The sequence below is a fragment of the Rhododendron vialii genome, chromosome 8a (assembly GCF_030253575.1).
Source record: "Rhododendron vialii isolate Sample 1 chromosome 8a, ASM3025357v1".
Taxonomy (NCBI): domain Eukaryota; kingdom Viridiplantae; phylum Streptophyta; class Magnoliopsida; order Ericales; family Ericaceae; genus Rhododendron; species Rhododendron vialii.
The window spans coordinates 6,705,779-6,719,441 of NC_080564.1; the positions used below are offsets into that span (position 1 = coordinate 6,705,779).

The 13,663-nt window shown below is 40.0% G+C and overlaps 2 protein-coding genes across 2 annotated transcripts; one reads left to right on the top strand and one right to left on the bottom strand.

Moving 5' to 3' along the window:
• Window positions 1-742: 742 nt before the first annotated feature.
• LOC131335088 (pentatricopeptide repeat-containing protein At2g36730) lies at window positions 743-2,464 on the bottom strand. Its single transcript, XM_058370280.1, has one exon. The coding sequence runs from the start codon at window positions 2,359-2,361 to the stop codon at window positions 802-804; it is 1,560 nt and encodes a 519-aa protein (XP_058226263.1). The 5' UTR covers window positions 2,362-2,464; the 3' UTR covers window positions 743-801.
• A 2,811-nt stretch (window positions 2,465-5,275) lies between these two features.
• On the top strand, window positions 5,276-8,374 carry LOC131335089 (ribonuclease 3-like). Its single transcript, XM_058370281.1, has 4 exons — window positions 5,276-5,462; window positions 6,940-7,095; window positions 7,610-7,802; window positions 7,896-8,374. The coding sequence occupies exons 1-4, from the start codon at window positions 5,364-5,366 to the stop codon at window positions 8,126-8,128; spliced, it is 681 nt and encodes a 226-aa protein (XP_058226264.1). The 5' UTR covers window positions 5,276-5,363; the 3' UTR covers window positions 8,129-8,374.
• Window positions 8,375-13,663: the final 5,289 nt, after the last annotated feature.

Sequence of the window (13,663 nt, forward strand, 5' to 3'; positions counted from 1 at the left end):
ATTTCTCTATCTATCTATTTCCACTCATTACCCAAAATCAAAATTCAAAAATTAAAAAACGAACATGGTGCATAAGGAACCAGCAGCAACAACAACAAAGGAGTGGTTAGCAATTAAATTCTAACTAAAAGAAGGTACTGGTGAATCACACGGTCGGCTGGGGTTATGCCTACAGGGAGGGCTACCAACCTCAACAAGTAGCCCATCATAGTTGCTTCCCACAAGAAGAGGGTATGCTGTTATTGCCACCAATTTTTGCAGCCCCAATCCAAATGCAAATGCATTTGCTTTTGTGACCTAATAGTTACAGCTCCCAGTAGCCCAAGAGGCCGAGACCAACTCGAGGCCCAAAGATTGAAATAGGAATCAGTCACCTCTCCAAACCAAAATTTATGCCTCTACCATACTCTTCTAAGTAAGTTATAATCACCTCACCAACTGCCTTTTAAAACTTTTCTACGTTCACTCATCTCACCAGATGGGTTTCATTCATCTTCGATGGTACATTATTTTATTTCTATATATTTCTACCCAAGGGGTTGGCCTGGTAGTCAAGGCCTAGGACTTAGAGATTTGCTCCCCCTTAAGGTCTCAAATTCGAAACCTCCCAGGTGCCAATATTCCCTATGGAGCTTTGCTCTGACTTTAATTGGGCGGTGGGATTGAGCCATCGGGATTAGTCAAGGTGCACGTAAGCAAACTCAGACACTGAAGTTATAAGAAAAAAAATGATGCATTATTGTTTTTAGAAGATACGCATTTGATCATTTATAATAGATGATGGAGGCAGCATAAGAACAACTAGAATGATTGTTCATAGTCAACCATCTTGGAATGCAAATTCAGTCCATTTAGTAAAGCCAAGAGGTGGATACCCTCACAAGCTTCATGCGAATCATCCCCAGAAAAGAATCTATGGATGGAGCCACCTACCTGAACACAGCTCACCCCAGTCATCTTCTTCAACCCTCTGTCTCTCATACCTCTTCTCACGCGTTCTGCATTCTCCCACATCCCAACATCAGCGTACTTGTTCGCGATCATCACAAAGTTCCCACCGCTTCTTGGCTCCAGTTCAAACAAACTCTTTCCGACCTTCTCCCCCACACCACTGTAGTCGTTAATGTCGTGGATCTTGCACGCGCTTAGTAACGTCCTCCACACGACTGCATCTGGTTTAACAGGCATCTTCGCAATGAAGGTATAAGCTTCTCTAAGAAGGCCAGCGCGACCAAAGCAATCCACCATAGCACCGTAATGTGCCATCACAGGTTTAATTCCGTGCAAATCTTGCATTTCATGGAAGAATCGACGTCCATCCTCCACAAGTCCAACATGACTACAAGCACATAAGACCCCTAAATATGTCACATAGTTAGGCTTAATTGCACCTCCATTCATCTTTTCGAAAAGCGCAAGGGCTTCCATGGCACACCCATGTTGTGCGAACCCCAAAATCATAGCACTCCACGTCCATACACTCCGTTCATCCATCCTATCAAAAACCCGGCCAGCACAATATACGTCACCACACTTCGCGTACATATCGAGAAGGGAAGTGCCCAATTTACAATTCACAATAAGCCCTTTTTCAATCACCTGAGAATGAACCCATTTGCCCAAGCTCAAGTTCCCTAACCCCACACAAGCCGAAAGCAAACCCACCATTGTGACTTCATCCGTCTCAAACCCACAATCTCTCATCCTCACAAAAAGCTCCATCGAATCTTTAATTCTATCGTTCTCAATGCAAGCAGAAACAATGGAATTCCAAGAAACAATGGTTCTCATCGTCATTTCATCAAACACCCGGCGTGCATAGTTAATCTTCCCACAAGACCCGTAAAACAGAACCAAAGTGTTCTGAACATAAATAACCGAATCCTCACCACGCTTTAAAGCATCCGTGTGGATCTGTCTCCCTACTTTAATTGCGCCAATCGCCGCACACGCTTTGAATAGGAATGGGTAAGTTAGCCTATTGGGTCTAATGCCCCGACCTCGCATCGAAAGGAAAACCCACAAGGCTTGTTTTGGGGTGTTTCTTACGGAATAGCCTCTGATCAGATTGTTCCATGAAGAGAGCATTGAGTTATTGGATTTTCGGATAACGAGACGGACGTAGCTCAAGCTTCCGTTGGGATGTAAGGCGCAGAAGTGGGTAATGGATTTTGAAATGAGTGGGTCTGATTGGAGCCCTGAGATTTGGATTTGAGCGTGGATTTGATAGAGTTGTTTCATGGAAGTGCATTTCTTGAGTAGAGAAAGGCATTTTAGCCTTTTGGAGACCAAATTCGTATTACAGTCGGAGATTTTTGGCGGTTGAATGCGGGTAGCCGTTAATTTGGTCAGTGGAACCATGCCATGGGCTTTCAGGGATGGGAGTTTCTCAAACGCCTACTAGTCTAGTAGTAATTGATTTCTTTTATCCCCTTTCCGATCTATTCTTTCTTCCCTCGCTTTCAGATCTCGTTTGATAACAATGAAAGATGAATGAGATTCATAAGAAGATGAGATTTTAAAATTGGTAATATGAAGACATTGATAATGAATATACTTATTTAGGATGAGATTAGGATTAGATTGATAACAGTCTCAAAACAGAGAATTAATAGTCCAAATGAACTATTAGTCCAGTCTCATGGGCGAATCAAGTTATCAAATGGGGCCTCAGTCTCCTAACGGCCAAATTCTCTCCTCTCTTTCCATTGTGAGATGGTTGAGACTCTCTCTTATTATTTTCGGGCTTCAGAGATCTCGATTTGGAGTTCAAGATCTGGGTACTGGCTCTTGAAGCAAGTCGATTTGGGCGACGGTTTCCTGAGCTTTCCAATGACAACGGTAAAGATGTTAGATAGCAAATTCAGTGATGATACCGCGACACGAGCAAGATCCAGTAAAAATCCCCCATCTATCCACCTCCACGAGCGGAGTACTAGATTAGACATAAGAGCCGCTTTGTCCGCTTGACCGAAAAAAAAATAAGAGCCGCTTTGTGTATTTATTTATTTTTTTCTTATATTGTCGGACCGATAACGTCCTTTTCAGTTTTCATGTTCGCTCTTGTACTCGTTTTATTTAATATATGATATGCCTCACTTTCCATTAAAAAACCTAAGAATTTTTTGATCCAAAAACCTTCTAATTTATTCTGTCCTAGGTGGAATTTGAACCCTGGATGAAGGGCTTATTATGTGCCCGACAAACTGAATTAGAAGGCAACTTCGATTGGTTCAACTAAGATGACGGTAATTTTTCACATTTTGTTCTTTTTATTTTACTATTATTTATACCTACATTAAGGCTTTTTTCTCTCTTTGAGGAATTTTCTCAACCCTTTATTGGGGGATAGTCAGTTTAATTAGGGCTTTTCTCCTATGGTTTGAACTTGGCTTTTCTTATAGAATCTTTATTACCCATCTTTATGACGGGCCCTATATTTGAACTTGTTTTTTTCGGTCTGTTTTGTATTATGTGCCATTTGAACCTATAATGTATATGTCCTAGTATCTAGGTGATTGATGGTTTTGGTGCATTCTTCTATGTTAATGATGAAATTGTTCAATGCCTTTGAACTATGAGTGGTACCGGACATACCTTCAAAATAGGAAAATTAAAACCAGTGATTAAACGAAACTGCTTAGTACATTTGGCTAAAGGTATAAATAAAGTTAAGGGATATATTGGGAATGCCTTGAATTTGTCGCGAGAGCAGCAGCAAAAACCAAAATCGGAACATTTTGGTTTTTTGTTTCGAACCAGAGTCACGGTGATCTAAACCAACGGGACAGTTTTGTGTGCATTTTGTTACTTTGTTCCTGTTTTGTTGAACCCTATTATAAATAGGGGTTTGGGGAGACTTCTAGGGTTTCATCCTTTGCTTCTCTTCCCATATCGTGGCCTCTCTAGAATTACTGATCATAGCCGGCTCTTTGTATCTATTCCCCACGTTTGATAGTAAATTCTCTCTCTCATTGCCCTTGGATGTACCCATCTTGAAAAATCACGTATAAGTTGTGTCTCGTGTACTTGCTTGTTTTGTTTTCTTTTCTTGCTCTTAACTTGCACTCATAACATTCGTTACAACAGAATAAACAAAAACAGAGTAATTAAAGGGATCGTCTCTTCTATTGATTTTCTTGAACATGAATGTGAGTCTGTGACCTTTAAACATAGTAAATGAAGGAAGGCTAGCACACGGGAGGAAGTCCAACACCAACGAAGTCTAATCCCTGACTAATAAATGTTTTTTTTTCTCCAACTCTCGATTGTCAGATGACTATCATTGCAGTATTAATCCCTAGAGTTATGGGTAACGGGTTATCTGATCATCATGGGTTTTTTTGGCACGGATGATTTGCTTTTCTTACCGGGTTATAGATATCGTGGGCCCATTCAAATTCAACGATTATTGGTTGGGTGATATGATATTTCCTCAATAAGTTCACGTTGGGAAATTTTCTGATCTCATCCGCAGACGGAAGTATACAAAAAGGAAAATATCACACTACAAAAAAAAAACTTTTAAGAATATACGTGATTCGATCCCAATACCTACTCCCCAGGAGGGAGAAAGAGAACAATTTACACTATAACAATGAAGATTACAACGGTGAGATGCAAATATCAAAGACCCACACTTGATATTTTCCTCACACCCCTCTGCTTCATTGTAAGATCTTCACATTTATTACTGCCAAATGCCAATACACAACACACCAACCATTTTCCTTTTCTTCCAATGCATTAACATCACATGGGCAAAGATAAACATGTCTTTTCTTCATAGCAGAGGACTGACTGGATCACGAGGCTCTGTTTTTTTTTTTCTTAACAGCAACTGGATCACGAGAGTCGAGACTGAAGTCACTGAACCAGTCATATGAGTCCAGGTTGGTTTTTGAAAATTTCCAATAATAAAATAAAATAAAGAATCGGGATCCTCTCCAATCCTCGGTTGGGACTAGTCCGTCCAAATATTAGTTGCTCATTTTGATAATTAATAAAACAAAATCGCTAGTAATTCCTTAGTGACAAGAGACTAATCTTACTAGTAAGATATCATCAATAAATTCATACCATTAATTTGCTCGAATAGACAGTCGAAATAGAAGGTCCGGATCCTAGAATAAAGCATCGTTGTAGGAAATGAAAATTATGTAACGAATATCCTTGCTTCCCAAATTGGGATTTTCTTTTTTACAAATGCAATTTTCTTTGAGTGGTTCTTAGATTAGAGGGATGTGAAAATCATTTTCCGTAAATCGGAGAGAAGGTCCTTCAACTACATATACCACTGAACTAGTGCTTTGTCATATATAATATGCCCCATAACTCACAAGGAGATAATAAAGAAAGAAACCATGAAATCTATGTCCACAGTCTCCATTTTGACCATCTTTGCACTATCCCTTTCACCACTTCCATGTTTTGCAGGAGATTTCCTTTACCTTGTCCTACAGGTATGTGATTTTTATGAGTCTTTAGAATATTACTATCTAGATTGCCTTTCCTTTACCTTGTCCTGCACAGACCATACGCGGGCAGTCATAGTTGGCATAGAACCAGTCTACTGGCACAGCAAATCTGTGCACAGATTGGGCACAGCAAATCTGTGCACAGATTTTTATGTGGAGCCCACTACAGGTCCCACACAAGTGATTCGAGCCGTTCATTATGTTGAAAACATTTTTTCAAGGGCCTCCGCGAAAAAATCAGCTCAATCCGATACCTATAAGTGCTTGATTTAATCGTCTAACTTTTCATTCAAGTTTTTAGAAAATATCAGTTCAATCCGATACCTATAAGTGCTTGATTTAATCGTCTAATTTTTCATTCAAGTTTTTAGAAAATGAAAAGTTAGACGATTAGATCAAGTACTTATAGGTATTGGATTGAGCTAATTTTTTGCGGTGACCCTAAAAAAATGTTTTAAACATAATAAACGGCTCAGATCACTTGTGTGGGACCCTTAGTGGGCCCCACGTAGAAATCTGTGCACAGATTTGCTGTGCTAGTAGACTTTCTGGTTGGCATAAGCCCGCCGCCCTAAAGGGGTCTCCAGCGTGCAAGGACTCTCTTGCACCACCTCATATCTCTGCCGGATGAACATTAACTTTCCTAGTTCTACGGGAACTTCTAATCCCTAGGATTAGGATTTAGGATGCACAGTGCCGACTCTGATGTGTGAGTTGCCCAAGCAAAACCTTAAACTTGGTTACCCACTCACTAAAGTAACAAAAAAATATAAAGACATACAAGTCAAAAAAAAAAAAAATCAAGGTTCCATTGTGTGTTTAGCTTGAATTACAAGGGTGTTCAAGATTGCGTTTCGAATGACTGTGCAATTCAGTCCCTTGTTTTGGTACATATCACGTAAATTTTTATTTTTATTTTTATAAGTCAAATTTGATTACAAGAAATTAAACAGGTCTATCCTTCATAAGGAGGATTTTGAGCCCAGACGGAATACAACCTGGATTAAAACTAGAAGCTCTATCTATACAATTTGTTGCTAACAAGTGAGCCACACTGTTTTGCTCCCTAGAAACCCAAACAAAAACCCAGGTCCTTTGAGAAGCCCAGATCTTGATGTCCTCCACAACTGCTATCTCCCACGGGCACTGCTCCACCTTTTTGTTAAGACAGTCAATCACAATTCGATAATCTGATTCAAAAACTGCTTTATCAATTCCCAAATCAATTGCCATCCCACAGGCAATACGCAAAGCCCAGGCTTCCGTCACCAATGCTGAAGAAGCCACAATTCTGCCTGCTCTATAGTATTGCATCACTCCACCACTATCTCTCGCTAAACAACCAAAGGCAGCCAAGTTGCGGGAAGAGGAAAACGCTCCATCATAGTTGAATTTAACAAACGGGGGGGGGGGGTTTGTGCGGCATTCCTTCAATCTTTTACTAAGCCTTTTAGGGTTGCAGTGGCCGGGGTCGTACTGTAGCACAAAGCATGGCTGTTGCTTCCCGAAGAATGGAAAACCTGCAAATGATTTCACCATTGCTGGACTGTGGCCCTGCTACTTGAATGCCACTATCCCTCAGTTCTGCAATTCTCATAGCCAGCTCAACTTAGCCAAGGTACTTTAAATTTTTTATCACCATCTTAATTTGGATGTACTAGAATTAAAATCTATGCCGTGATAACATAGGAATAGCTAATCAACTTGTCAGAAATCAAAATAAGACCCTCTCATTGCCAATTTTTCAGGATTAATTGAGCGACGATGGTACAATGTTGATCATTTTAGTATTTTTTTTGCCACCCGCACTGGCGCCTTCAAATTCTGTCCTGTACGTTTATGGTGGAGTTTGTAATGCGAAATTGACATATGTTGTTAGAATATCTAAGGTAGATTCGTACAAGATACTCATGCGCGCACGCATCGCACAGAACACACGGAGTTTGGCCTTAAGCCGCCTTACAAGATTTGTGTCTACATTTATACGATGTACACAGTACCTGAGAATTGAACCATCGGTCTAACGGCGTCTCCATTGGAGATAATGCATGGTAAATATTATCTCTAGTCCTTATCCCCAGCTAGCTACAATATTAATCATCATTGTTGGAATGTAAAATTTTATGAGGCAGGCCTCAAACCTAACCAAAAGCCTGCAAGTAAATTGGGTCTCGCTTGCCTGCCCAAGCAGTGATGGATTGAGTCTGTGGGCCCGTGAATGGCAGCAGCATGGGACATGCTCAGGCCTCAACCAACTTGACTACTTTGAGGCAGCTCTCAGACTTAAGAAGCAAGTCAACCTCCTTAAAACACTCAACAATGCAGGTAATTAATTAAGCTGACTGATTATTACTCTTGTTAGTATCTTGTTAGCTTTTCACAAGACCCACAACCCTTTTTTTTTTCCTTTCTCCATAGGAATCCAACCAAATGGGAGGTTTTACAAGACAGGCGCAGTGGTGGAGGAGACCATACGAAAGGCAGTCGGGTATATGCCAGGGTTATGGTGCAATGAGGACAAATCGGGGAACCGTCAGCTCTATCAAGTAGTCATGTGTGGCGACTTTGCTGGAAACAGGATCATAGACTGTCCAGGGATCCCAACGGGGAAGGGGGAGTGCGCTGCGTCTATCAAGTTTCCTCCATTCTAAAGACTGTAGTAGTAGCAAATAACACCACCGGAAAAGTAACGGGCTAGACTTATGGCAATTTATGCTATGTTCTTGTTTCAATTAATAGTTACTAGCTAGTTTGATGCTTGTAAATCGGCTTTTTGTTTGGAAGAAATCACAGAAAGGAAAAAATCAAGAGTCTTTGAGATATAGTGGTGAAGGATAAGAATCAGTGATGTAGAACTATTGTCCACGTTAATATATAGTCGTTATTCCCTTGGCCTATGTCTTCCAGTTTCCCTCCTACTGGCTGCTTGCCTTGGGTGAGGCGGTAGTTGGTATGGCTGATGGCTCTCTGTTCTCTTCTAGGATTCTCCGTGAGTCTAGAATTCAAATGATCATGCCTAGAGGAGGGCTGCTGCATCTAGTTGTCCCTTCCTCCGCCCTTTTTGGCTAACAAACATTTATTGTCGTTCCCTTTGACGCGGCTTGCAGGGATACCATTTCGACAGCCCTTTCATTGAAATTTTGTTCAGTTCTGTAACTTTGTGTACTTATCTGCAATTCATTAGACTCTCAAAGGTCCCAAATATTGATGTCAAAAATTAGTGCTTTCCTTAATGGTATAAAAAGTGTCAAACATGCCATAAGCTTAAATGAAAGCATCAAACACGTCTTTATTATCCAACTTGGACTCTTCCAGATATAGATCAATAAACAGTATTGATCATCGAAATAGGTTCAGTAATAGACTTACATATGCCGCGACCAGACCATAATAGGACCACAGATCCACAATATCTACTCTATATATCAGAGAATGAGAATAGGTACCATGAGACGGAAAGGGAACCCATATGCCTTAAGGGGATATAGTGTTTACTGACTATAATTCTAGCCAAGAAAAGGGAGGACGGTCCCCATCAAACACATAAGAAATACCCCATATGGAAGTGAAACAAAGCCATTTTATTAATCTTACACACCACCACGCACATGAACAAAAAAGTATAGACACCTGTAGAGTCTCGTTTACAACCGAGAAAGTGGGAAAGAAAATTCAGCACAGTCGCAGAAACAATCCCATAACAACATCATCAGCAAACAACCAGTACATATCAAGGAAATGAAAACTCTTTCTTTTTTCTTTTTTCTTTTTTACTGCCAAGTTAAAATGATCTCATGTTGTAGTATCCTCCTGGTGACTAAGGAACATCAGGAGTTTGATCTGAAGGAGAGATGTAATATCCGGATTCATTAGTGTTTGCCTCGGGGCCAGTATAGTCAATCAACAGTACCCTTGAGAATCCAGCATTTTCCTGAGAAACAAACAGACATCCCTCAAAATTCCTCCTATACCAGAGCAATGCTGGAAACACAATTTTAAAACACGACTTCGGACACAACTACATCCGGAGCCATTCAATACATGTGGGCCTACATGCATCGAACAGGTGGGACGCACTTGTGTCCGGAAAGCGTGTTCCTAGACTTTTTGCTTATACCAGAAAATGAAAATTGAGAACAGCAGAGTCCCCCTCGTTCCCAAAAGTTTGTATGAGTTTTCTCCCTAACCCTAGAAATCAGAGGAACAAATTTAGGACCCAGAAATTAACAAGAAAAAAAGACAAAAGAGAAACACAATTAGAAGAAGAGCAATGCTACAAACGCACCTTTAAAATTCACCGGACACAACCGTGATTCGGAACCGTTAGATGCACGTGAATTCCCATACGTCCGACGGTCCCAGACACAATTGTGTCCGGAATTATGTTTTAAAGGGTGTGTTCCTAGAAGTTTTTATGATTAGCTTCATTAGAAAGGAAACTTGACACCATTACCATCAGAGAAGGAAAGAAGAAGAAGAGCTGAAATGAGGAGAACTGGAAGAGAAGAAGACCGACCCATGATTTGTTGGGCAATTATTGGAAAAGGGTCGTTCTCAGATTTCTGACTCTCTGCTTAGATTATGGAGTATATAAGGGGCGATGCGGAACGAAAGAGATGAAAGAAACCTTGAAAAACCACTGGTCGGCAGTTTTCGAGAAAGCTTTTATTAGCGTCGCATGCAATGGACTTTTGATTTATTATAGTATAAAACAGTTTGGTCAAACTAGAAATATTCATAGAAAAACTAGTACTAATCTTCTTGGATCCAACAAAATTGGGAAAAGTCATTTTGCAGACATACTCTGAATGAGAGTCCATCTATGGTACACACACAGAAAATTTTGTACCCAAAAGTCACTTTAGTGATAAGTATTCCAACTCAACGTGAAATACTTACAACTCAATGTATGATCATTTCTTATGAAATACTAACCACTTAGTGTGAAATTATTTCATATGAAGTGGTAAGTATTTTACATGAGTGATAAATATTATACATCTGGAATACTTACTACTCAATGTGAAATACTTACAACTCAATGTAGAGTACTTACTACTAAAGTGACTTTTTAGGTATCATACACCAAAAAGTGATTTGTATACCATAGAAAAATTCTCTGAATGTAAGGCTACGAACATCTTGAATGGCCTCATAACTGGGACTCAGAAACCCTGTAGTGCAGGGGTGCACTATAGGGGCCGCAATGGAAATCACAGCCGTACAAAGAGTGTTTTCAACGATCTAAATTTAAAATAAACTCTTCGCGCGAAGAGTTTATTTTTAAATCTTGACTGTTGAAAGCACGTTTGGATGATTGTGATGTGCTCTACAGGGTGCCCTGCAAGGATCCTGGGTCCCCTTAACTATGTGCTAAAAATGTGTACTGCCGGTGAGTTAGGACTAACTTTTTGTAATTTTTTTCATGCATTTGTTTTTATAACTAGATGTCCGGGCCATCTTAACGACCAAGCATAACTCTCAGTGACCCCAAGATTTAAAATGTTTGGCCTCATTGGGTATGAAACCAGGTCCCCTTAACTGTATTAGCTGATGTTGGGTTCACTTAATTATGATTTAACTAACAAAATTAAAACATGCATTGGAGCTCCTAAATAAGATAATGTTGACTAACTCAGATGACAAATAAGGTGAGACCCAACAATGCATGTGGTAATGCATCCATTGGATATGTCCCAAGGTAGGTTTGGGCTGGGTGAAGGAGGCTACGTAAAAAGTGGTTGGAGTTATGGTTGGCGGTAGAGTTGGGGAGGGGTTGGAATAGGGAGAAATTTTCTATTTTTGAATTTTGGAGTTTTGTTGTTAGAGGCCATTTGATTAAGTAGAAGAGAAATTAAAAAAAATTCCCAACAATGTAGGTTGAACTAGGATGTGTGTGTAATATTCAGACATACCTACACATTTTAGTAGACTTCAGTGACGAAAATAATATTTGAGAATGCCAATAGTCAAAAGGAACCTTTTCATTGATCCTAGAAGCATATACATGGTTGTCCTCGAAATGATAAACTAATGTAAAGCTACAAGGGAACTCAATTATTGCTAAAGTCCACTTTCACTTGCTTTATTCAGGCCTCTGGATTAGCTTTTGGAGATTATAGTTTTTCACTCCCAAATGCAAAGAACCAAAAGCCAATTAGCATGCGAATTGGATGGTGGTTCACCATCTTCTTAGTCACAGCTCTCAGGAAACAGATCACCTTAGTTCTCTTCTTTCAGACCGGCATACTTGTTGCAATATTGAAAGCTCCTTCAATGAGACTCATCTACCGGAAAGCGAATCAATTCACCAACCTCCTTCAGTAATAAGTTTTAACTGAAAACACGGCTTCGTTTGTTAGCTACGTTCGAGTTTTTACCTCCTTGTATTGCTCGTGAGTTATGTATTGATGCTACTACCCCACATTTGTGAACTCGGATACTTGGTTAGTAATGTAATCATTTTAATCAAAAAAGCCAATTAGCATCCTTCCTTTTATGACAATGGACAAGCCTGCCCAGTGCCCACCGGCCACCCAGCCCTTCTTTCTTTACTTGGCCCACATAGGTAGCCCATGGTTAAATTCATGAATTTTACCTCTTTTCCTTTGTGACTCTTTTTTAAACGGTGAAAAAAGATTTTATTAATCTTTGAATGTGAATATAAAGACCAAAAGAAGCAAGGATAAAGACAACAAGTATCCATCCGAGACCCAAGCCCTTGATTGGCAAAATGCCAACCAAAAGACACCCCAAGGGACAAAGCCCAGTATCTAAGAGGCCTTAATGCCCAAATAAAACAATGAACGTAAATAGGATGCAGCCCAAACACCAAAGAAGGCTTAAAAGCCCAAGTACAAGGAAAAAAGCACAATATTTAAAGCTCAAAACACACCCAAACCCTAAACAAATTAGGGAGGGAGTGTGACGATCTGGAATCCGGACATCATAGCCGCCATCGCAAAACACCAAAAGACTGCCGTGAACCTGCCGTGTGACTTAAAACTCCTAATTTTCTAAAATTTATTTGTGTACATGCACTTACTCTAATTGTGGAAATCACCTCATCTGATGGGTGTTGCCTCCTAATTTAGATACTTTTGCTTTAAGAGAAAGAAGCAACTCTATGATAAAGTGAAGAAGTTGACTCCCCAATTCCCACATCCCTATGGTTTGGTTGTTTTTTCCATAAACTTTTCGTGCATTTTTAATTCAAATGTATTGTGGCCCATGTGACTAATCCTGAAGCAGAGTGCACGTGTGGGCCATAATCTTTAATGCGAACGCATTGGGATCCCAGAGACAGGAAATCCAATGGGAGCAAACAGTGTCTTGATTCATAATTATTAGCTAATAAATGCAGTAATTAGACAAAAATCTCCTCTACTGTGTTTACTAAACTTATCACGAACTCAGGAAATCTGTAGTATGTGATTCGAGTTGTCCATATCTTGTAGAATACTCGGGGAATCTGTAGTGTGCGATTCGAATTGTCCATATATTGTAGAATACTTTTTGAAATTTAAGAACAATGATTGTAGAGATGGACGTTTTGAATCGCGCACCTATAATGTAGTGCCCAGGTCCACTTATCACTATCATGGTTTAGTTAATTATGGTACAAATATATAAGATACTGGTTTCTTAAATATAAAAATGGCCCCAACGCCCCCCCCCCCCCCCCCCCCCCCCCCCCCCCCCAACTTCTAAAAGCAGATGTTGCTGGCATGCCACCATTAGTGGTAACAGAAGGGATTATCACTAATAATTGCCACACTACTTTCACTAGAACATGCTCAGAAGAGAAAGAGAAGAAAAAAGGAAAGGGAAAAGAAAAACCAGAACGAATGGAAAAGGAACAAAAAAAAACCTTTATGACCAGCTTTCCAACTTTTGGCACTATTTGTTCGGATTCTATGGTACTGAAAAAGAAGGTGGCTTCCTCTTTTGTGGTGAGAATTCAAGCATATCTGCAAAGAAGGGCCTACAAGAAGCTTCTTTGCCTTGCAAACTTGTAACTGACCCCAACTCATTTAACCCACCACATAAATAGCCAAAAGGGTCAAGAAGTAATGAGTCTTTCACCGGTTTGGTGGCATCTTTGGTTGGATCTTCCTTATAAATAGGGTCAAGAAGTTCTGGTCCTGGAGGAATAATATCAACCATTTGACGTCTATTACAATAGC

Coding starts and splice junctions, on each gene's coding strand:
- LOC131335088 (XM_058370280.1), bottom strand. CDS start 2,361: ATGGTTCCACTGACCAAATTAACGGCTACCCGCATTCAACCGCCAAAA.
- LOC131335089 (XM_058370281.1), top strand. CDS start 5,364: ATGAAATCTATGTCCACAGTCTCCATTTTGACCATCTTTGCACTATCC. Junction 5,463..6,939: donor TCCTTTACCTTGTCCTACAG/GTATGTGATTTT, acceptor TTAGGGTTGCAG/TGGCCGGGGTCGTACTGTAG. Junction 7,096..7,609: donor GCCAGCTCAACTTAGCCAAG/GTACTTTAAATT, acceptor TTTATGAGGCAG/GCCTCAAACCTAACCAAAAG.